This window comes from Aptenodytes patagonicus, chromosome 2 (assembly GCF_965638725.1).
Source record: "Aptenodytes patagonicus chromosome 2, bAptPat1.pri.cur, whole genome shotgun sequence".
In the NCBI taxonomy this organism is placed as follows: domain Eukaryota; kingdom Metazoa; phylum Chordata; class Aves; order Sphenisciformes; family Spheniscidae; genus Aptenodytes; species Aptenodytes patagonicus.
The window spans coordinates 4,779,569-4,805,159 of record NC_134950.1 but is presented as its reverse complement, the minus strand read 5'-3'; the positions used below and the strand labels follow the sequence as shown (position 1 = coordinate 4,805,159).

The following is a 25,591-nucleotide window of genomic DNA, read 5'->3' as shown; positions in this document are numbered from 1 at the left end:
TTGCTAGTTTTTCTTGTGTTTTTATTACGCATACCAGTTTTACAAAGTGCATGCTTTATTTTATTTTATTTTTTTTAAATTTTGAACTGGCAAGCTAAAATGATCCATCTTTTCCTGCCTTTTTTTAATGTTAATACAATCTAAAATCTAGCATTAAAAAATTTATCATGATACACCTGGTATACTGACTGCTTATGGCGCATGCTTGTCTTGGCAAAAAACAAAACAAATTGGCTCCCCTCCCACCCTCCCCGTTCTTTTTGGAAGCAATCTAAAAGTTAAAAGCAGGCTGGAACACAATTGCTTCAAGGGAAAAAAAAAATAATACCTGATGCTTTAATTTTTGTCACATGGCACTAGTTGTGGAATTGCACGCGCGCACACACACACGCACACACACCCAACACGCACGCACGCTGCAACCTGCTCGTGAGGAAAATAGTTTATTAGGTCAGGAGTGCCAGTGGCACATGAAGGCTCCCAGCTGTGTGTGCAACTTTGGATTTGGTACCCACTTCACGTCACCTTGAATCCTCTGACATCCACCGAGGGGGTAATGTAAGGCATACTTTGCTGGAACAGTAATAATCCATGCTTCATGCTCAAGAGCTGAGTCTCAGAGGAGGACTAGCTTTCTCTACTCCCTTTGGCCTCGCTCCGTCTCACTCAAGGAACAAAAATACCAAAACAACGGAGAAGAACTGGGGAAAACAAGGAAAGCAAAAGAAGACAAATCCCTTTAAATGGACTTTCGCCTTTTCATCAGCCTGTGGTTATCTGTAAAGCTGTGCAACCCAGGTGAGATGGAGCTGACAGGAGATGGGAGAAGGCTGTTTTTTAATGTGCTTGGCGAGATCTCCTCTATCTTGTAAGAGATGGAGTGAAAGTACTGGGGGTTCAGCTTCGAGCTGAACGAATTTTGGTGGGACACCACCCGGCTGGTGTACTCGTGGGACCTGTAACACATGCAGGAACAAACTGACTGAAGGTCTGTTACTTCGGCCTTGTACCGTGGCCGACCATGCTGGGAGTCCTCTTGGATGTGGATAATCATGCTGTTGCGGTTCCCTGCCAGGGATGCCCGTTCCTCGGCATCCCGCCTCTCGTCCTCGCTGTTCATGGTTAAGAACCTGAGAACAACCAGATTTAGAAATGCCCCAATGACTGTCAACCCCACTAGAATGTACATAAAGCTAAAAGCCACGTAGAGAGGCTTCTTTTGAAGGGCCCCTTTGGTCTGCAGGGCCACATAGTCTCCAAACCCTATCGTAGTCAATGTTATAAAGCAGTAATAGTAAGCATGGAAAAAGCTCCATTCCTCGTATTGGGAAAAGGCTGCTGCTCCAATGCAGAGTGTTCCCATGCAGGAGAAGAAACCCACAGTGACCATGTTTTCCATGGAGACCTCGGTGCTCCTCATCCCACAGCACTTTTTGATGCGTTTCAAGAGGTACTTGACGAAGGTGTTCATGCGCTCGCCCAAGCTCTGGAACATGACGAGTGTCAGTGGGATCCCCAGGACTGCATAGAACATGCAAAAGGCCTTCCCCGCGTCCGTCCCTGGGGCAGCATGTCCATAACCTGGGAGGGGGAATGAAAAGACAGGACAGTCAGCAAGGCAGGTGATGACCACAGCTCCCCCTTCATGCAAGCCACGTGAATCACAGAGACTCTCATGCCGCAGCCAGATCCAAAGCTACAGGAACATTGCAGTCACACAATCTTCCTATCTCCTCACCCACGTCCTGTATCTGAAGCAAATAAGACACAGAACGACAAAGTTGTACACACAGGAGTGGGAAAGATGAAAGAATGAGCAATCCATCCTACCTCAAATAACTGTGCAGTCTCCTAAACAAGATTATATCACGTTCATTCGCTACAGAAATTTCACATCCATCCTGTATCGCATGCAATAGTGGAAACTTTGGAAATAGGTTGATTTGTCCACACTATTTTTGAGAGCAGTTGGTGTTGCCCTGTCCCAAAACCAGAGTACACTGATGGCATCCAAATTCTGTGTCTGTTGGCAGCATGGAGTTAACAACATCCACAGACCCACCGACCAAAGAAATTGCTTTCCAAACTCTTCCATACTGAACAAACATTTCTCCTAGACACCCTATGAAAGCCACTCACTGCTGCAACACTGCAGGACTTTAGGGGTTTAATGCTTGCTCTATCTTTAATTATTGAAGAATAAACAACTTACCAGCTTGTTTTATAGTTTTACAGCTTTTACAGCTAGTCTGGCAAAGGCAATTTTGTCAGGATATTAAACTAATCCAGGACAGAGGATGTAGCATGTTTCACAGCATAGTTTATAGACAGTAAAATCATGGCTAAACCTTTATTCTAAATCAAACCATAAGTGGGGGGGGTCTGTTTTGAAATTATAATTTCACTTTTCCACATCACACTGTTTTAAAAATCTACATTTCTTACAGCTAAGACCCTAAGCGACAGTACCAAAGTCTCCAAAATGGGATGGCTGGGACTCACCTGGCCACGGTGTGCATTGACCACGTGGGCACCACTATCTAGACTCCCCTTAAAGTCAATAAATAGAAATATGCACTTCCCAAGTGCAGTTTCTCTCACCTACACCTAGGTGTCTAAAATAGGTCAATGAGTTATTCTGAGGAGACACCTATTTCTCTACAGTCATTATAATAGAAATCTCAGGACAGAACTCAGTTCAAGATTAATATACCTAAATTTTGGTATCTACATGTGTGCTAGGTGTCCAAGCTCCCATCATAGTCCACAAAGATTTAATGAAAACAGCCAGTAGCGAGTTATTTAACTGACCATTCCAAGTCTACCTTATGGTGAGATGAAATGACAGTACTGACTGTTCCATTGACTGTATTCATTAGGTCCCCATTAGACTGACCAGATGTCTATTGACTGCAGAAGAATTTAGACACTTACTGCACAGGTAGACAACTACATGCAAACAGCCGAATGCAGGTGTCTTAATCATGAGTAGAGCTCCACCTTCAGTGACCAGCTCCAATGTAGGTGCCTGCATTGTAGACACTGAGGGTTTAAATCAGCTTTCCAGAAAGAGGCGTCTAGCAACATTTGAGACCCCTGAGACATCAGGTTATCCATAGAGGGATGGCAGATGAAACACACGGCATACAGCAGACCCACGCTCCTACAGATCAGAAGCTGGAAGCCAGACAGCACCTGAGATACTACTGAGGCAGACCAGAAGAGCATGGCCATTCTCTGCAGACCATTCCCATTGCACTGCCTCAGCCCTGCCCACCACCTTTAGACTCATTTTATGGACCTGCTACTCTAAATTTGTCTAATTTTTTTTAACCTGTTGACACTGCCCACTGCCCCAACCTCCTGTCACAACAGATTCCAGAAGTTCACTATCTGCTGTGTAAAAAAGTACTTCATAATTTCAAGCAGATCTCCTTGTTTCACGTAGAGCCCATTAGCTCTAGTATTAAAGTTCTACATCTACCTTATCCATCACCTGCATGACTTCAGCTAAACTCAGCTTTACCTCTGCCCTGTTGCCTCCTGTCCGAACTGGAGCCACAGCCTTTTTAGCTCATACAGCAGAAATTACATTCCCTTGATCATTTCAATGTCCTTCTCTGGACCTTCTCTAGCTCTACCACATCATTTTTGAGGTGCAGAGACCAGAACTCTGGAGAGCCCTCAGGATGTGGGTGCACCACAGAGTCTGCAGTTTTGCCAGAACAAAAATATGAACACCAGGCAACCTTCAAAATGAAAAGCAACAGTGGACAAGAAAATAAAATGAGAAAACCAGCAAGAATGCCTTCCGAAAAGCAACAGGTATTTCTTTAGCTCAGTTGCTAGTTGTTGGCAGATGGATGGGATGCAAAAACCAGTTTACAGAAGAAGCACATAAATCAAAGTAGGAAGTTCTTTTCAGGTTACAAACCAAAGAGATTCACCTGTTGTATTGGGCCAGGTAGCCTGTTCATCATAAAAAGCTGTTTCCAAATTACCTGGAAAGGGAAGTGTTTTCAATAGATTGATGCTGAGTTTGTTCCACCTGACTGTCCCTCAATAAAGGCTATAATTGCCTCTCATTACTAAGATCAGCTTTTGAACTACAGGGGTGTTAATTAAACCAGGGACATATTCCCATTTTATAGCTTTAGTTACAGCTGATAAAGAGAAGGAAAGCTTCAGAAAATGTGATTTTCCAGATGGTTGCAGAGATGGCAGTTGGTGGAAACAGCTTTCACTTTGGGTTCTAAAGAAAACGGTTGGGGTGAAAAAAGATTTCTTTTGATATCACTATATCCCTCTCACTAAAGATATCCACAGAGACAGTTTAGGGAGATTATAAAACATTAATATTATATGCTTACACACTATCTCACAATTGAATTTCTGAAATTTGTCACAGACTTTGTAATTAACTTGCGACTCACAGCTTTCCCATAAGATAGCAATGTATCCATATCCCTGTTTTACAGATAGGAAAGCACAGACACTGGCAGGCTTTGATTTCTCTCCAATTCACACAGGTAGACAGAATATCCAGAAATTGTGATTTCTGTTCTGCCCCATGTCATACTGACATTCCACAATATCAGATAAATGTCTTTTACCGTATTTTCACCATGAGGCTGGGGTAAAGAAAGGACTTTATTCATGAAGCTGGAATAAGACTTTACAGATAGATTCACGTATAGGGGATCAGAGTTATACATTTCTCCAGTACAACATGGCTTTAAGGGATAGACACCTTAGTCATTGCCTTCAGCACTCTGAAATGAGGGGTTTCAAAATACACCAAAGAAAGACTTAACGCTCCATTACTTTAGCATTACAGAATCCATGCAGCACTACGCAGAGCAATGCATGAAAAGCAAACAAAGTGCATGTTCTCTGAAATTCAGTGAATCTCAAATTTAAAACAAACCACTGTCTTCTTAACATCAGAGACTGCCTCTGGGAAAAATGAGGTCAGTAATTGCCAGAGGAAGAGGGGCACAGAGGATCATTAACGCCAGGAAATAGCCCTCCGCAGCGCACAGGGTCAGTCTCCAAGTAGTTGGGTTTTACTTGTGTCGGGTAAAGGCAGAAGCAGAAGCAACTGCCTTGGTAGCAGATTTCAGCTACCAAAATTCAGCCTAACTTCTTCTACATGAATGCCACTGCCCTTTACCAGAGTATAAAGAGATGACTCCATGTGAACCATAAAAAACACAAGGCTTAAAGAGAAATAGAAAGGTTAAGCATGACATTGGTATTTCTCACTCTTCTGTGGTGAGGAAGAAAGATCAAACAGAAGACCTTAAAATTAGGTATAGCAAATGCACCCCCTAACAAGCCATGGGGCTGAGATAACAGTGAGAAAGGTATAGATGGAGCTTTACATTGGACAACACCCAGGTAAATACTACCTATACTACTCTACTATACTAACCAGTTTGCTGAGGTCCCACAATACAGCAATATGACCGCAGCAGGCAGGTTTGTCTGATATTTACTGAGATATAATTTGAATGATCAAGGACAGTCTAAGTAACTTTCACCTTGATTGGAAGTGATGTCATTAGTACTCTCTCTCTCTTTTATAATACCTCCCAGCTGCTTAGGCTTTCAAGACAGAGCTCATCTGGGTTGGCACCAAGAAGAATAGTTTGGCATGAGGAAATGTCATGTCTCAGAGTGTTACTCCAATTCTGGACTGCAGAGCACCAATGCACCGCAAAAGCCGTCTCCTCCCAGTTATGGAAGGGCTGGCCTACCGACATCAAGCAGAACTGCAGGAAGGTGTGGGCAAGGGAGGCAAAGGGTCAGACCGTAAGGACTGGCACAAAATGAGTTACTCTGTTAAGGTCTTCCCTGCCTTTGATTTTCCAGGCCTTGTCCATTCTGCAGTGGAAAACTCTCAAAGACCATGTGCATCTATAGGCAATTCTAGAAAAACAGGGAATACTATTTTCTTGTTTGCCAGAGTATAGCTATGAAAGTCTGGAGAAAAACCACTCAGCCACCTTCAAAGCTTATTTTTCCATGGTGCCTTTCAGATGAGACACAGAGAGAAACTCCTCATTACAAGCTATGTGAGGTCCATTCGGGAGGGCAATCCAAATAGCCTTCTCTCGCTTCTAAAGGGACATTGTGCTGGGGTACGAGGCCACAACCATAGCGTGCAGTGGAACACAGTGCACAGCTATCCTGAATCCAACAGCGACCACAGGCAGATGGCTGGGGAAGAGTACAGGAATGGTATAATTATATGGGACATTTCCCCCAAGTATTCACATACCCAGCTTCATCATTTGGAGCTCAGGGATTTCCTAAGCCAGATATGATTTCACTGGTTTTAGTAACACACAATGGATTTCTCTTCCATGAGCTTGGGCATTGTCCCTTGAATGCATATAAACTTTCAGCACCTGCAATGTCCTGTGGCAAGAAGGTCCATAGATCAACCATGTGTTCTTTAAAAAAATCACCACCGCTTCTTTACTTCTCTCCCATTACTATCATCTGATGTCCCCACCTCCTCTATTGAAGAGACCAGGAACAATCATTCCCTATTCCCCTTCTTTGTGTCACTCATGATTTTATAGACATTTTATCAACAAAAATGCCGTGCCTGCATCCAGGCCCTAAGCAAGTATCTCTGGCACTGTATAGCCTCACGTGGACAGACCAGCTTGCTTAGGTCTCCATCAGTGATCTTTGCACCACGCTCAGCTGCAGAGTATAGACAGGCCCGTAACATCTGTCTTGTCCTCCAACACAAATTCTCTTGAATAACACTTTGCTTCTGGGGCAAAAAGGGTCTCAATAAACAATTTCATGTTATTGCAATGATGCAGATTGTCCCGAATAAGTAAATCCATTAAAAAAAAAAACATTATGGGAAAAATTCCTGAATACTTTCAGTGTGTTGCATCTACATACTGCAAGGCAATATCTACTCTAGCAAACTAAACTGGGACAAGGGATGGATTCCACCACCAACCCATGATTGTCCACACTCTTAAATCATTAGCACAGTTCCCATCATGGCTTTACCCTGGACCAGCCAGCAGTGTCCCAGGCAAAGTCCATGCCTGGTCCACCCATGGTGGTTAACACTGGCCAGGGACCACTGCAGCTAAGCACCACTCTGGGGCAGGACGTGTGTTTAGCTGTTACTGGCATTCTCCATGCCATCTCTGCTGGCTTCTGTGTCTTACAAAACACAGGTCCTGCTCTACTTCGTAGCATAGATGGAGCCTGCGTGGTGCAAAGCAAAGGGTGTTTTTCTACACTGGGCTCTGTCAGAGATGGGGAGAGGTTTGTCTCTAGATGTGCATTGGTACCAGGCCAAATACATGGTCAATGTTAAAAAAAAAAAATTAAATGTGGCAGTGGCAAGTTAGTTATAGGTCGCGTTCAGGCCAGTGTGTAGCTGCAGAGCAGCTAAGCCTCATTCACATTCACATTCAATGTACAACAGGTTTTAGATATCTTGAATCTCGAAGCAACACTGTGTTATTCATGAGGAGTGCTTTATTTCTCTCAGGAGTAGGTTTCTCCCCTCATTCATCCACACATCATTCATCCCCATGACGGACATTTGGGCCTGGTCATCTCTGACAACAGCCTCCGGAAAGAAATGAACTACTCCATCCCCGTGACTCAAACCTTTCTTACTCATGCTGGCAGCAGCCCTGGCCGTGAGATAATGAAAAGAGGATAACGGCACCTGTTACTCAGACGGGCAAGCATAATTCAGATTAAAACATCCTCCTGATGTCACACACTTCATTTCAGAGGTTCATCTACGTCAGAGAAACTGCCACAAAGAACAGGCTGCCTCTCCGCTGGATTTGCTGCTCGTGCTTTCAGCAGGGAGAAGAAACAACGTGGCCTTCGCGGTGCAGATGAAAGAGGTTTCAATAGGGATCAGGGAGATACTTCATCTATCTAACTGGTAGTAACTTATTTACCAGGACAAAGGCATTCTCCTGTAAGGAAATCGAGAGCACATCATGGATGCTGCTGTACCTGGATGAAAGCTGCCGTGTAACTACACCAGCCTCCTGGCACACGAGCACTGCTGACTGCTCCCTCTTCTCTCTCCCAGATGTCTGGGCTCTCCCTGAATCCTGCTGCCTTTCTCCCCAAACATCTCCAGGACTCCCTTTTCCTTTCATTCCCTTGTTAGTCAATCTCACTGCAGCACATCAACTGAATAATCTCTCTTACTTTGCACAGCTTCTCCTTCCATCCTCAAAGACGTCCTCCCCTTCCATGCTCAAAAGACAGTCTCTAATGTCAGGTCAAAGCGTGGCACACGGCTCCCTACAGGAACACACAGCAATATGGGCTAATATCATCCCGTGTTGTGAAGACATGGACGTTGTGTGAGAGAAGGAAGGATGTGCCAACCCCCAGGTGCAACCTCAAATCCAAAATCCCTCGACAAGGTCGGCATAGCCTCTCACCCCAGCTCACCCCTGCTCTGTTATGACTGCTTCCATGTCCTGACTGCAGAGGTAAGGCCACGCCACCTTTGAAATGACACTCATCGCTTTGCATTGTATCAAGACCTGCAGAAGACCTCCTATTCTGGGCAGCAGGGACGCAGCAGGCTTCCCTGACTTTATTCTCCCCACCACGAGCACAGACGTCTCTTCTTGATCTTGGAACCAAACTTTCAAGATGTTCAGGGAAAACAGCTTCAAAAGCAGCTCTGACCAGCTGGGCAGGCACACACAGACGCACAGGCGGTGTCCAGCAAAGAAATGAGGAGGAGAAGAAATGGCTTCTTTCTGTGATCCGCTGACCGGCAGGTGAAGGCACAGCCAAAGCTGGTCTTCTTGCGGGTGGGAGGCCAGCCCTGACCCGTGCGCACCTGGAGTCAGGACGGACAACTGCCTCGGCCTCAGAAATTACCCCCGGCACAGCAATTTCTGTAAGCTCACCAGGCACGCTGAATCTACTGCCTGTCAGCAAACTTGGTGTATGACAGCCCAGGAGCAGAGCTGAAGGTCTCATCCAAAACAACTTACAAGACTGAAAATTACTGCTGAGTCAGCACAATGCCAGCTTCCATGCCACTCCTCTCTCCACCACATTTCCTCACTCCCTCCATTGGTCTGGTCTGCAGCCATCACACGTTACCTCCTGCCTTATGAAACCTGAACCTCCTGCTCTGGAGCATTACTGATAGTAATTTTTTCCCGTAGCTTCTCTTCCGGCCACACCAAGTTGCAGTAGATACCAGCATGGAGAATGCTTTGCATTGCCCAAACTGCCTGTTGGCATCAATTCCCTCCCCTGAGCATTACCAGATGTTGTTCAACCATGTCCCATTGGAAGATACAACCGTAGGAAAACTACTACATCAAGCGTGCTTGGGCAACTGCTTAAGAACACAGCCCTGAACTCTTACAGCCATGATGGAGCAAGAACTGAGGCCATCAGCTGCAGCAGCCTTCTGGGTAGTCCTCCTGTGGGTCCAGCTTGGGAAGACAATACGTTTCTCACATTACCTTAAATGATAGTGGTCCAAAGGCAGCAATTTAATTTTGTGAAACACAGTCATGCACTGCCATCCTCATTTCTGATTCAGGGTAGGATTTAGGGCTTCAGGTTTGGCTGGTTTCATCTGGGGATCACATGCAATACAGTCAGGCATTCCCCATAAGAAGTTGACCCTCTTGAGGAGACTTCTCTTGGATTCTTAGAAGATCGAGGCAAAATAATGTGTCTCAGTCCCAGTAAAGCTCTCAGTAAGGTCACCTCCATGGGATATGTTGCAGAACTGCGTTTCAGAGGTTCTCAGACTGCTTAGATTGGGTTTTCCTCCTCCTTCCCTGCCTGGACTCCACCACCAGCATGTACATGGGATGGTCTTTCCTCTGTGCTGTTCGATGCCTATGTGGGGCGGTGAGGGGACAAATCAGTTCAGTTCATTGGGGCAGAGTAGCTGGAAGCGCTGCTCATTCAGTCGTGTGCCCATCAGGTGTGTGCCCAGGCAGTTTCTACCCTTGTCCTGGTTTCGGCAGGGATAGAGTTAATTTCCTTTCTAGTAGCTGGTACAGTGTTTTGGATTTAGGATGAGAACAAAGTTGATAACGCACCGATGTTTTAGTTGTTGCTAGGTAATGCTTACACTAGCCAAGGACTTTTTAGTTTCCCATGCTCTACCGACTGAGAAGGCTGGGGGTGCACAAGAAGCTGGGAGGGGGCACGGCCAGGACAGCTGACCCCAACTGGCCAAAGGGACATTCCATACCATGTGACGTCATGCTCAGTATATAAACTGGGGGAAAGCTGGCCGGGGGGGCCGCTGCTCGGGGACTGGCGGGGCATCGGTTGGCGGGTGGTGAGCAATTGTACTGTGCATCACTTGCTTTGTGTATTATTATTATTATCATATTATTATCATTATTATCATTTTATTTCAATTATTAAACTGTTTTTATCTCAACCCACGAGTTTTTCTCACTTGTGCTCTTCCAATTCTCTCCCCCATCCCACCGGGTGGGGGGGAGTGAGCGAGCGGCTGCATGGTGCTTAGTTGCCGACTGAGATTAAACCATGACAACCCTCCCCACAGCTGGAGAGATCTGGGGCTTCTCTGCTTCCCCTGGGAAAGATTTTGTATTCCTCCTGAACGTATAACCCACTGGGACATCACTCCCCCATTTTGAGAGCTGTTGCTTCTGCCTACTGGGGCAGCACAGATTTGTTCCCAACGTTTGGTCCTCTCAGATAACCACTGGGTCACTGTGAGAACAAACAGGTTTACAAGATTAAAGCAAGCCAAAAGAAATTTTTCTTTTTTCTAAATAGTTCTGTTTTTATTCTCATTTCTTGATAAGGATGAGCCACCTATATCCATTTCTCTGCCCATCTGTCTCTCCTCCCCAATAGCTTTGAAGCTGCTCACCAATTTCCACCACTTAGAAGAAGCTGTAATGCGAACTTGATAGTAATCTGTTCCGCTGGGCCTGCCATCTGGCTAATCTGTGAATACACATAAAAGGGCCAAAAATCAACACACACATAGTGCAGACTCAGCTGCAATGTGATCAGCTCTTTCTCTGGCCAGTTACAGAAAAGAAACAGGAGCTGGGGGTCCTGCAATGTGGGGTGAGATGCAGGGGCATGGGAGAGAACTGCAGGAACAGGATGTCTCCATCACCTTATAAGACAGCCTGCGATGGAATACCTATCTGCCTGCAAGGATGAGGATGCAGATCAGTGTTCAAGAGAACTGGGGGCTGTTTTGGAGTTCACAGGAAACCAAGCTTGACTACTGCTGCTTCTGCTGAAGAAACGACTTGTTTCTAGCAAAAGACAAAACTTTAAAAATACTGCTTTAAAAAACCAAAATATTTGCGAGTTCTGCATTTGTTTGGGTTTGTTGTTCTTTTTTTTTTCTTTTGCACGTGAACCTTTTCCATTGTCACTAAAAAAGGTCAGTAAACAAAGGAAAGTGGAAATTTTCAAATGGCCACATGAAACCACTGACAATCTTTCTGCTCATCTGTATGACACAGAAGACCTGATCATCTCAAACCTCCTCTTGTTGAACTTAAGACAGCCTCTACTTTTACTGCTTAGATAAGAGATGTCTGCGATTGCTGGCAATTCTTTTGAATAAGATGACAGAGCATCCGAGGTAATTGCCACCTGGTGTATCACCCCCCAGGAAATCAAGGATGCCAAGACTCGCCAGTTAATTTTGTCCAGACATGACAACATTATCTCTACTCATCTCTGCAACTTCCTCTGCTTCAGAAAAGAGGCTGGGAAGAGGGAAGAGGTTCCTCTCCAGCTCTGTGAGAAGACTGGCATTGAAAACAGCAGTGATTCGGGCCATCCTTCTGGTATACCATTTCCCAACTCCTCCCAAAACCAACAGCAGCTCTGTTCTGGATTTCCCGCTGGGCAGCAGTTGACAGTTCCCTGGACTGCAGCTGAGCCTGGCCACCTTTCTGAAGAAATCAACAGCGGTAGAAATCAGCAGCCAGGCACACCACCGGGAGAGCGTGTGTGCACCACAGGGACGCAGCAAGGCAGATCAGCCAACAAGCTGGATTCTTGTAACAGCAAGAAAAACAAACCTCCAAAGTCCAAGGACAAGCAGGTTGACCATGACTCTTTGGGTTCATACATCTTGGGAACTTTGTTGTACGCACCAAATGATCAGGTTTTCTGGAGCCTGCACACCACCAGCTCAGCATAAGACCTTTGCATCTGGACCAGAGTGTGTTTTATCTCTCTTTTGCACTGAGACACCTGACTGCACAAAGCCCTGGAGCACTTCTGAGTCAACACTTTCCCATGCTCTCTATTTCTGACTGCCCCTGCAAGCCTTTCTTCCCCTTCCACCTCCCCATTTTGTTCTCTGAAACAGTCAGAGGATTGACCTGAGGCTCATATCACATCTAGTCCCAAGACAAATCATGCCCAGAACAAATTCTCAGTCTGAAGAGAATCATAGCAACCACTAGGAAAAGACTTATCAGGTCATGTTATCTGTTCCCAGGGGCCGGCATATGATTGTTCCCTACAATATATTCTCCAGGGCTTTGTCCAGTTTTGTTTAAATGATTGAAATAACAGGGTTTCTGCTCTCTCCCTTAGGAAATTATTCCCCTGTCTAGCAGATCCAACTATTAGGAAGTCTTTTTTGATACACAGCCTGTATTTTTCTATGCTGCCTTTTATCACAGTGTTCTTTTATAGCCCTCAATCCAACACACTCCATTTCTCTCCATCATTACTCACTCCTTTACACTTCTTGGAGATAGTCACAGCTTCATCCCTTAGTCAACATTAGCTATAAACAGAGCTCTTCGGGGCAGAGTCCCGCAGCAAGGAAGACAATAGGTGTTTTACAACATATACCTAGATTCGGATTTTAAACGTCTCTTCAGAAGCAGCTCCTTATGTGATCACTTTTATTGCACTTGTTTGAGATCCTTCCTGCTCTTCAGAATCTTTCAGGATCTTTGCTAAAGTTGTGCACAGTCCTTATAGATGCAGGACCATGGTAGCAGGGTTATCAGTTCCCTGGACTGCAAAATACCCTCTTTGGGTATGTAGGTCTGACTGGTCATCACTATAACATTATGTCCTCGTTGTATAGCAAACTTTTCCTGATGCTGTCATTTCTTTACATCCCAAAGGCTCCTTCTACTGCACGTATGTGATTGCAATAAGCATTATTTTTCCTCAGTCCCCTCCATAAATGGCACTCTTGGGCAATTTTAATAGTTTTCTGTAACTGATTTTGGTTGCTCCCAGTTTATTGCCAATGATCTGAGACCTATCCATGAGGGGGGAAGATGAAGGACTTGCCCCCTGCAGAGTTGGCAGGATGATCCAAACAGCACTCTGGGGGATCAGGGAAAAATACATCAGGAAGAAGCGTAGGGGCTCACGTCTTAACAAGAGGCCAAAAAAGAATGGGTTTCTTCTTCCTTTACTATGCTGTGATGACAGGAAAGGGGCATGAGAAATTTCTGATTTCTCTTTGGTCGAAGGGTTAGATCTTTTCAAACTAAAAACACATCAAGTCTGAGCCTTCGCGGGGTTAACAGGATTCTGCTCTCAGACCTGCTGAATGCCTGAGACAGCTCTCAGTCTGACACTGCCAGGGCTTGAGAAGCTGGATCTCAACAAAAACCCTGCTAAACAAATGTTACCGACGGCCGGCATGCAGCAGCGTGGCTCGAATCGTTAATGCTGTAGTAATCACGTCCTCTGTACCTGTGATGTCATTATCCACTGCAGTCCACAGAGCTCTGTTTGCACATCAGTGTGACATCAAATGCTGTCAGAGCTGGTCTGGTAAAATGCAGCACATCCAGCAAGAGACACAGAGTGGCATTTAGAGAAGTGGTTCAGCTGTGATTTCACTGAAGCAATTGTGTTTTGCCTCTACGACTCTCCTCTCCATGCAACTAAGAGACTCAGAAGAGCACAGACAACTTCCCATGAGTTCGCCCACCTGTTTGTTTTTATTTCGTGCTCTATCTACTGCAGATTGTTCCCGTACAGAAGAAAAAAAAGGATATTTTTCAAACTTTTAGAAAATACTAATAGGCACGTGGTATTTTGAGCAGATTCTCCTTTCAGCTGTTGGAGAAACCAGGGCTTCCCCATCCAAAAGGGCAGCTAAAGGAAAGGTTAGCAATCCCCACTGTGCTCAACTTTGGTCCCTGCTAGAAAAACATGCCAGCAAATCAATTAGGAGACATGACTTTTACTAATACAGATAAAGTGGTACAAAGTCTGATCTAGACAAAGTTATACAGATACAAAAGTGCTTCTTCGAGAGTAGTCTCTGTCTCAGCAGGTGAACAGTCGAGTGTGGAGGAACCGCCAATTCCTCTTCCCTCTCCTTTGCTTCTTATTCTCTGTCCCTTCATGACCACAGTAAGGAATTAGCCAGATGGACACACATTTTTCTGCTTCTAGATCTTTGCAATCATAGACTTCTTTACATCAGTTACAGCATTTATTGTACCCTTCTCTGAAAAAAGCACTCCCGAACATGTCTTCTGACTCTGGCTGGCTGCAGCTTTGGCCAAGGCTATTTTCCCTGCAGACACTCTAATTTTGCAGCAGCTGCATTAGCTGAAACCTGGCTTCAGTGATCTAACAGCCAAAGCAAGTGGAGTCCATCATAATTTCCCCCATTACATTACATATAGACCAAGCAGTGATTCAATTGGATTTATAGATAGATTTCAAAGGGGCACATGTATTTCATTAAAAAAAAAGAAAAACATTTTGTTCAAATGCTTTGCATTGAACTTATTCTTACCAACGTACTATTTTTTATTTCTGTTGCTCTTATTCCCAAAACAGACTTATGCTTGAAAATACAAGCAAAAAGAGATTTCTCAATTTTCCTTTACAAATTTTAAGTGTGTTCTGTCAACTGTCTTTGAAAAACTGAAATAATTCAACCAAAACACTTCTGTGAAGGAAGAAATTAAATTCTGATTGAGAAAGCATTTTTGGAGGTTGAAACCAAGAAAGTTAATGGAAATACATTGCCCAACTCTACTGTCCTGTTCAGTTTTCCATTGAGCCAGTACTAACTTTGAGGTACATTTATCCTTGCACTTTAAGACAGAAGAGCTGAGCTAGAATGTGAAGGTCAAAGTTTTGCAACATTGTTCAGGGTTGTCTACGGGAACATTTGCTGGAATTGCAGTATCAGGGTAATTACACCGCTGGAGCTAGACCGGTCTAACTTACTGGGTTGGCACTTTCAGATGAAGCCACCTCATCCTTTTTTTCTGATAGCAACTTTTATGTCAAAGAAGCAAGCACACAACCAGGAGCGTAGAGACTGCCAGTACCTTTTCCCACCAAGACAAAACCAGAGGCGTTTCTCATGGGATGCCGTTCCAGCCAGCAGAAACTGTCTAAGGTAAGTCAGGTTTTTTAGGAACTTGAGCCTAAGAGATATTAAACCCAGAACTTGAGTTCACATGCAGTGAAAATCTCCTTCCTAAGGAGATGGAGGTCCACCTCAGTTAGGGCTTCCATCTCCACTAATCAAGCTGTAAGGCTGTCCCTAAACGCTCTGCTCTTACAGCTAAAAGTCTTCCTATTTTCAGTCCAACCTTGTTCATGCTCTGTTTGTTCTCATAAAAGTAAAGTCCTTAGCTCAAACAGCAGTCCTCCCAGTTTGTCTTCCCTACTCCCATAGATTAATATAGATCAGCCATATCTCACCAGCCTGGTTTTTTTTTTTGTTTCCTAGGATGAATAAACCAGCCACTGCTAGTCTGTTGCATTAGACAGTTTCACTTTCATAGCATTTTGCACCTTTCCAGCTTGAATTCAATTTTCTTGTACATCAACAACCCAAATTTAGATACAGAAACACAGAAATTCAATGCTCCATTTATACAGACTTTGAATAGTATTTCATACAATTTTAGACAGATCTTGTAGACAGCACTGACACAAAACTTGAAATAAAGTACTGCATCTCAAACCTACCTGTCTTTGGTTCGCAGTACTAAAAATCCAGGGGAACTTATTTTGTCTCACACTGATGAAAATAGAGTAGTCTTTCTTGGTGACTATGAACTCACAGCACTATAACTCAAGTACACGTGAGTTCATGGTTTAACTAGAGACAAGCGTTTGAGCTAAGCTCCATGTTAGCATTAAACAGATGGATGCTAAAAAGAAACTTTCCATATACTGCAAGCATCTCTCCAACAAATGACCCATGAAAAGCACGATGGGGTTCACGTGCACTACTGAGTCTTGAAGCTGACAGGCATATCCCAATTATTTATTCTAAAAGTGGCTCAGTTTAATCTCCTCAACGCATTTCCAGTTCCAAACAAATCCTTTTGCTGAGACCAATCTGAGATCTTCCACCTCCCTTTTTATTTCTTTATTGTTTACAGACATCTACTTTTCCACGTCAGCCCTGATAAGCACACTGAACAGCAAGATTGCAGGAGGCAGTAGAGTGAGACACCATTTAATGCACCTGACTAGGCATAATCAGAGCAATCCATCACTCCAGCTTTCTATTCCCAGCCAACAGAAATAGTCAAACTGAGTGGGAAGAAATGGGAAGCTACCTACCAAAACTTCAAACCTCCACCCCTCACCATTTCTCTTTTGCTGGGTGGAAAACAGTGTCTTACTATATTATTTTAATATCATAACCAGGTGTTTTTCATTTTATTTCATCTCTGAACTCCTCCATACAAGGTAGCTCAAGAAATCAGACTGACAAAATACTTCATGTGACATTTCTGAGCAGTCATAACCATCATTTGCACAGTTTTTATACCTGAGAACCTCCATTGTGATCCAAGACCCCACAGTGGCAGGGGCTATATAAATGACACAGAATAACATGAGATGGTCCCTGACTATTCACAATTCTCTGACACTGGGAATCAGCATCTGCACTTTCCAGACGTGGATACCAGAGAGAGAGAGGGCTTAGTCATGAAGAACACAGATCAGACTAAGAGTTTGATATACCCCCAAAAAAGGGCCATGTAATGAGGAAAATTATTAGTCTGTTCAACAAGGAAGAAAACCCACTAGGAGAGTTATTTAAAACTGCTTTGGACAAAACCCTGGCTAACATCCTCCAGAAATATTCCTGTAGTGATTTAAGTTTCAGCTTCACTTGCAAGCTTTGAAGCTTATATAAATAAGGAGCAGCACTGCTGAGGGTCCACTAGAGTTCCTGTCTATAAGACGTAACGACCCTCCATTGCACTACACCTCCCATGCATGCCCTGTATTTCCAGTGCGGTATCATCTCACACTCCTTAGTTCGGGACTGGAGTTGCAGACACATGCTCCATTTTGGACTCTCAGTAAGGATCTTGGCACAGTTTTGTGGAAGTCAAGTTTCCTCAACTGCACATTTCTGGGAATCAATATATATAATCATGTGGTGGGTTGACCTTGGCTGGCCACCAAGTCGCTCTCTCACTTCCCCTCCATCAACAGGACAGGGGGAAAAAGTAGGATGGAAAAACTTGTGGCTCGAGATAAGAACAGGGAGATTGCTCAACAGCTACCATCATGGGCAAAACAGACTCAACTTGGGGAAGATTAACTTAATTTGCTGCCAATTAATAACAGAGTAGGATAGTGAGAAACAAAGGCAAAACTAAAAACCCCTTCCCCCCACTCCTCCTTTCTTCCCAGGCTCAACTTCACTCCTTCATTCCCAACTCTTCTACATCCTCCTCCCCCCCCCGTTCGGCACAGGGGGATGGGGAATGGGGGTTGTGGTCAGTCCATAGCACTTTGTCTCTGCCACTCCTTCCTCCTCACGCCCTTCCCCTGCTCCAGCGTGGGGTCCCTCCCACAGGATACAGTCCTTCATGAACTGCTTCAACATGGGTCCTTCCCACAGGCTGCAGTTCTTCAAGAACTGCTCCAGCGTGGATCCTTTCCATGGGGTACAGTCCTTGAGGAACAGGCTGCTCCAATGTGGGTCCCCCATGGGCTACAGGTCCTGCCAGAAAACCTGCTCCAGCATGGGCTCCTCTCTATGGGCCATCGTCCCTGCTAGGAGTCTGCTCCTGCATGGACTTTCCAAGGGCTGCAGCTTCCTTCAGGGCACATCCATCTGCTCTGGCGTGGGGTCCTCCATAGGCTGCAGCATGGATATCTGCTCTGGCATTGTCCTCCGTGGGCTGCAGGGGGACAGCCTGCCTCACCATGGTCTTCACCACAGGCTGCAGGGGAATCTCTGCTCCGATGCCTGGAGCACCTCCTCCCCCTCCTTCTGCACTGACCTCGGTGTCTGCAGAGTTGTTTCTCTCACATATTCTCACTCCTCTCTCCAGCTGCAATTGCTGTTGCGCAGGTTTTTTTCCCCCTTCTTAAATATGTTATCCCAGAGGTGCCACCAGCATCACTGATGGGCTCAGCTTTGGTCAGTGGCCTAAAGACAGAGAAGCTGAAAATATCCTTCAAAAGAAAAAAAAAAAAAAACACAACTCTTCTTTGACTACACTGAATCTCAGACTTCTGTACTCACTGGCCCATTTCTCCCATCAGTTTCATTCTATTTCTTTTCCATAGACTCTCCCTTCTTGTTCACCACATCCATTCCTCTTCTTCCCCTGCTCCACCTATATATCACTCCCATGCCATTCTCGTGCCTTTACCCTACTTGTTTTCATTTGCTGTTATCCCCTTTTTTTTGGTCCTATTTCCCTCCTCTCTCTTGCCCACTTTCTTTCACTCCCATCTGCCCCTTCTTCATTCTCCTTTGTCTTGACTACGGCAAACACCTGCCTCCTTAGGCAATGCACAATAGTTAGAAGAACTTCATAGCCTATAACCACCCTATACAACAGTTGTTCTATGACCGTAATTGCCAACTATAAACCACCAGCCTTATCTTTGCAGACAGGATTAATTCTGGCATGGTGCATTATAAAATTAGCCATCCTTGGCAAAGCTACTGGCCTTTAGTTTTCACAAGAACACAATTAAATGGCATTTGCACAGTCAAGCTAGAGCAAAGCTAAGAGGAGACAAACATCACGAAGTTGTTAGATTAGGAAGTAAAACTACTCCTTGGTTAGATCAAGCGTTCAAACACATTATATAATGTTTCAGAGGTAATAGAGGCAAAATGAAACTGCTCTTAGGCACTTCCCCTCCTTCCCTCCCTCCCCAGCCAAGCCGCAGGGGAGCACACGTAATAATAGCAAATGAGGAAAGTCGCTACCAGATCTCCAGACTTTGGGTTTGCTCAGAAGGTAACTTGTGCCACACCAGCGAAAAGGTTAACTCGGTGGGGTCTCTGGAGCGTTCTTTCCTAATTAAACACACACGCACACATCGTAATCAGAGCTGCTCCCTCACCCCAGGGCTGGATCTTCGGCTCGTATAAGTCAGCAGAATGCCCCAGAGGAACTACTTTGATTTATGTTGGCTAAAAATCCAGTCCCAGAGCCCCTGTGCGTACAAGAGGATGTGTTAGCATAACTGGTGACTATCTGGGCTTAAAGAAGCCTTGCTCACACACAGATTGTCACCGTGCAGATAGGCATGTATATACATGGGTAGCAACTCAAGCCTCACCTCTTCTCCAAATCAGCTTTTGATTAGCTATGGGCAATGCTCCGGAGCTCATGTCCACAAGCTCCATCCTGCTGGGGCGATCTCTCACCCACTCAGGGATACAGTCCAAAGGAAACAAAATCAAGCGAATTTGCTGAGCATGCCCTACTTTGTTCATCACAGAGATCCCCAGAATCACTGCATTTGGCATGATTTTGGAAGAAAGCTATAAGACACAGAACAGTTTCAACCCACCTTTTTTTTTTTTTTGTCCAAAACCTGCAACGTGGTTTGCTCACATAAGTTGGAAAAGTTAAACATTTGTCCAGCCCCCTTTAAACATCTATGCCATGTCAGAAGGTAAGCATCAATACCACTACTAGGAAACCAAGGATCCTAATGTGTTTCTCCTTTAGAGGAAGGGAGGTAAGAGACACTGGCATTAGGGTAAGATCTGTAGTCCTTTGGAGTCTGTCAAGGCCAATTGTCCTAGGCACTCAAATCATTACACAGTGATAACACGTCCTCTGGGAACCGGGTTCAACTTTTGATGACCCGCACAAGTTTTACTTGTGAATCCTGTTCAGCACAGCTCTGTTTCTCCACGCACCCGTAGCCAAAGGAGCAGACCAGCTTAATCTACTGCTGTTTAAAAACAGACGCTGGCCCTCAATTTATCTCCATCAAGAGAAAAAATACCCAAGCTCCTCAAATGAAAAGCCCTGCAGGATTTTGCCTGCGCGAATGTGAGATGGAGATTTGACAATAAAAAAGACATTTCATTTGTCTTATTAGTGGCTGACTACTGTGGAAGGTGTTCAATCAATTAGACTGATCCTGGACTCGTGAATTATTGATAGAGAGAGCTGGATTACACTCTCAAATGCTTTTAGCTTAATTGCCCAACTCATCATTGCTTCATTTTCCTTTTCTTATGTATATAATTTTTTTTGTTGTTGTTGTTGTTTTGCTTTTTAACTATAGCAGCTTGCCAGCGGCTGACCCCGTTACTTTGCTGCTGTTGCCAGTGCTGCCGATGCTGATCCAAGGAGCAAGCGCTGAAGCCTCGGCCGGGCAGCGCTCGTCAGGTGCAGCAGGTAGGCAACGTCAAGGTGGTGCCGGCATCCCCCAGAAACCAAGTGGGACTGGGGAGGAGAACAGTGGCTTGCCACTATGGTAGAGACATGCATAGGGGAATCAGGGGTGCCCCTCTTCCACCTCCAGCCCACTCTGTACATTTTATAACTCTCAGTCCCTTTCCATGCCTTTCTCTTCATACATCTGCTCCTCTTCGCTTTGTGCCCCCTTTCCTTCCTTCCCCTCGCATGCGGACATGCAGTACAGCACAGATCTGGAGCTCGTCTTGGCCAGTGTACCATCTCCAGCACCATTTGGGTGCCCAAATGGCCCTTCTTACCCCATCCTAACCACCATGATTCCCCCCAAACCTTCTTAACTTTCCCCTCTCATTACCCCTCTCCACCCTCAATACCTTCCAGCCTCTTCTCATGCCCCCCTCCTCATCATTTCTCAGCTCTTACACCCTCTCCCCCATTTCCCAGACTGGACCCATCCTCTCCCTCCTCCATTTGTAGCCTGGAGTGGGCAGTCTGGTGTAAAAATCATCAGGATTTGGGAACACAAGCAAAATAGTTAAACATGGCCAGCAGAGATAACAAGTGTCATTATGTGCATGGCTTTGAGTAATCCAGTGCGCACACAAGCCCCGAACTGCACTGACCTTGATTGTTTAACTCTCGCTGATGTACCGGGACATTACCAGAGACAGATTCACTGTATTCGAGTGTGCTCCATATTTTATAGCCTAAGCACATCTTAAATGCCTTTAAAGCGTGGTTCCCTGTGACTCTTTTGCAGGCTAACCTAAAGCAGGGAGAGAAGAGCAAATGGATTTATAAGGACACGGGAGCTATTTCACAGCGAGAGAGGAAAAAGAGAAAGGGGGGGGGGGGAAGAGAAAAGTAAGATGAGATGGGAAAGGGTATGAAAAAGAGATTATATGAGCAGAGCAAAGAGGTGAAAAAGAGAAAGGAGGATATGAAGAAAGAGAAAGGAGAGAGAAAAAGAAAGCGAGAAGGAAATAAAAAGATGAGGAAAACTGGCCCACGGGAAATGGCAGATACACAATGTGAATGCTTGGAAGAACAAGAACTCCTGGTACCAGATGCAAAACAGAGTATTTCTGTGACAACAGGAACATGATACGATCGGTACACAGTACTGGGGGATATGATCTGAGAGAGAAATAAAAACTGTAATGGCAAAACTGCAGCGCATGTGAATAACACGGTAGCTCATAAGGATTTAAAAAATGAGATCATTAGTATAACAGAATCCATCCGAATACAATTCATTTTCTGGGAAGCTGTTACAGATCTCTGCCATTAGATCCAGACATGACAAGAGATCTCCGGGAAATTATTAGAAAGATAAATAATACTGGGAAATGTGTCATTTTGCAATTTTCTACATGACAAGTGGAGAATTACTGTTACTGGTGATACTTGAGCTCAGTCCTTCTTGGATGTAATAGGCAATAGATTTTTTCCCCCCTGAAATAGCATCGGAGCCAGCAGAAAGCAATTCTATTTTATACTTGGTTTAGATCAACAGTGAGGGCATTAAGGAAAAGTGTTTGACCAAATGTTCACTACTACTGTTCAAATTAAAAAGAAGGATAAGCACAAGCAGGTGTCCAAGTCCTTAATTTCCGAAGTGCAATGGTGAAAAATTAAAGGGATTAGTAACTGAATCACCTGGTATGAAGAACGCAGGGATGATAAAGAAGCAGCTTAAGATTTCTCTGTGACAAATGCACAAAGAATACCAGGATTAGATTACAATAATGCTTATTGCAATATATCTTGCAACTTATTGCAAGATTACAGTAATACTTATTGCAAGGGAAGAATTGACAGGGCCATTTAAAAGGAGTGGGAAAAGGACAAATCAACAAATCCACGTCTGCTAAGTTTCTATATGTAGGAGTAAGATGAGAACTGTCTAATGAACATTAAAACAAATAGAAGAGGGTTCTTTGGATGTGGAAGGAAAGAAGGCAGGTAGGGAGCAAGGGTAAGATGAGGATAAGCCATACATCAGAAGAATACGTTGTTTTGGTTTTCAGCAGAAAGGAGGTTACTTAATGCTCAGGCAAAGTCCAGATAGAGACCAGTAACTGGGATAGAGAACTGCTAACAAGTCCCGAACGACTCCCCACATCCTCAAATGTAGAAATGAAATATCCCTATATCAGAATTAATTAAATAAACAAATTGCAGGTGTGTTTCTTGTTGTACTCCAGTGAGATTAATTACTATGCCCCACAGGGAATCCCTCGTGAAAATGAGGAACGCTGAAGGATTAAATAAGAAATGTTAACACGTTGTGTGGGATGGGAGAGGATTAGCCCAGAAAGAGTTAATGGCTGTGTTTTATCACCGTGGTTAAAGAGATGCCTGTGGCAGCTTATGAGCGAGACAAGCCCTTAGTACAATAACGGGTAAGCGAAGAAATATCAGAGGAAGGAGCAGCTGAGGCAGGGGCAGAGATCCACAGATCTCAGCAGGCTGCAGACACGGGATGGTGGCTGGGTGACTGGCAGAGGTGCTGAAGCCAAAGCCTTGCTGGAGAGAGGTCCCATCCCTGCAAGCACATGTGGAGCTCCTCACAGTGGGGCCGATCTTAATTAATATTTCCATTCCTGGGACAGAAGCAGGATGCCAGTGGTGAGATAAGCCAGCTAGCAAGTCATGAACGCATCTGTAATAAAGGAGGGGTCTGTAGCTGATACCACCAAAAGTAAAGTGGGAGTGTTGGGAAGGTTTGCACAGTCACCAAGCACCCCAACAATATAGGAGAGTGTCTTTGGCAGCACAGGCTGCCAGCCTCTTTCCAGGGGGCTGGGAAAGAGCTTAAACACAAAGAAAATGTTATCCTGGAAAGCTTTCCATCTCCCCAGACATGGAGCAGGGACCTGGCCGCACTCACCCACGCCACCCCAGCCCCTTCCCACCTCTCACGCAACACGAGCAACAGGGCGAGTGTAGCAGCATGTCCCTGCCTTGCAAGGCCGATCCCCATCTTGCTGATGCGAAGGAGATCCGGAGCTGCCTTTCGACAGGTCAGTGCCAGCAGAGACAAATTGTACAGAAACGAGGAGACACTTTGCTTACACCAAAGCACCCCAGAGAATGATTTCATTCACAATAAATCTCCTTCCTCAGCAGTGGTGATCACAAGGGGCTGGGCTGTTCTTGCATTTAATTCCCCTGATTGACGTTAGTCCCAATTTACCATGTTTTAAGCACAGAACTGACTGCAAAATTTCCTTTGCTACTGCTTCACTGTATCCTCCTATTTAAACTTTTCCCCGCTTGAGTTTGCCACGGTGCTAGGACACATCCTGAGAGATTCAGTCTTATACTGCACTGTCCATGGCCACTGCCTTGGGCCAAGGAACGTGCAGTGTCTTGGCTACTAAGACACTTCCCCACTTTCCGGAAAGAGGTGCTACATAGCCCCAGTGAGCTGGAGCTGCTGAAAACATCTGGATGGTCCCAGTCTGAGGGTGAAGTAGCAGGTCCACCCCCTGGCAACACCACCAGATCTGGGTTGGCCTTGGTCTTTCATGGCCTCCTTCCAGCCCAAGGGCTGGCGAGACGCTGGTGCATGCCCAGATCTCAGATCCCAGCGTGTTCCCAAGTCCATACCTCTTATGGCCGAAGAGCAAAGAGATGCTAATTGCCAGGTCACGCTACAAGTCCCAGGGGCCAGAACAGTCTCTGTGTTCTGGATTTGAGGTGCTCAGACAATAATTCAGTGGGGGCACAAGCGTCTATGGGATTAAAACCATTTTAAATTATTTTGGCATAGTATATTAAGATAGTGACAAAGGAGAACCTGAATGAATAAATGCAAGGTTTGGTTTGGTTTGTTTTTTTTTTTAAATTGAGCTTTAAAGAAAATGGACCACTTTCCCCAGAGCATCTTTCAGAAGTGAATATAATTCCCTTCTTACTGATTTGAGGTTGAATAATTTTGTATCACGGGCAAATCCACGCACAAACATACATCTTTTCAGCCCTTAACATGCAAACTGAAACCCTGATCTTGGCACAGTGTTCCAGGAGGCCAGTAAAGAATCCCTCTGCAACTAGCAAAACCAGTTGTAATGCAGCTTGGTGTCACCACACAGCAGTGCAGCCCCTGACCCTGCCATACCTCCTTATGGATGGAGTTTTAGCACCCCAAACCCTCATATTCACTCGCTTACCCTGAGAATCTGCAAAGAGGTCGCCTGATATAGAAGCAAACTCCTCGGCATTGTGCCAAAATGTCAGTGCAGCCATGCAGGAGCGGTTTTCTCACACGGAGCTACTGCCAAGCATTTTCCAACACATTTCTTTATATTACTTAAGCTATTATGACGATGACCCAAGGCATTTCCTTGGGACCAGAGAACAGCTGAAAGTACCAGGCACACAGACCATTAACCCCAGGCTGTTGTTACCTGCCAGTTTGAGCATCATGGCATACAAGTCCCGCTACATCCCCGGTCAGGGTCTCCAGCTGCTACCACAGCAGAGATAAATACTGCAAAAGCTCCTTTTGCACAAGCAAACACAGCAAAAAGGAGGGGGGGCGGGGGGGGGGGAGAGAAAAAAAATGAGCACTCTCTGGCCCTTGTGGGGGAAATGAGAGATACCCGATAGATTAAGACAGAGGAAAGCGTGCAAGGAGACATTAGGACTCTGGGGAAGGCCCAGGTTTCCTTTCAACACCTGTCCTCTGCCCTCTCACACCCTTATGCATCGCACTCCCGGGATGCTGGGCGAAGAGGGTTTGTGCCATGAACAGGAGACACCTGGGACCGCGCTGTGCTGTGCTCCTTCAGCTCAATAGTCCCTGCCGCTGTAATGCCTGGACAAGAAAGCTGAGTTGATAAAGTCCCAAGGGCGGACATGAGGTCTTCTACTGCCAGCCTTGGATTTTACACTCGCCCTCA

At 45.1% G+C, this 25,591-nt stretch overlaps 1 protein-coding gene across 1 annotated transcript in view; it reads right to left on the bottom strand.

Annotated features, from left to right (window-relative positions):
- Positions 1-345: 345 nt before the first annotated feature.
- Positions 346-25,591, bottom strand: part of KCNK9 (potassium two pore domain channel subfamily K member 9) — an 85,641-nt gene continuing 60,395 nt past the window's right edge. The window contains exon 2 of the mRNA XM_076332136.1: positions 346-1,581. Coding sequence (XP_076188251.1) covers positions 740-1,581 — 842 coding nt within the window. The 3' untranslated portion in view covers positions 346-739. The remainder of the gene's footprint in view (positions 1,582-25,591) is intronic.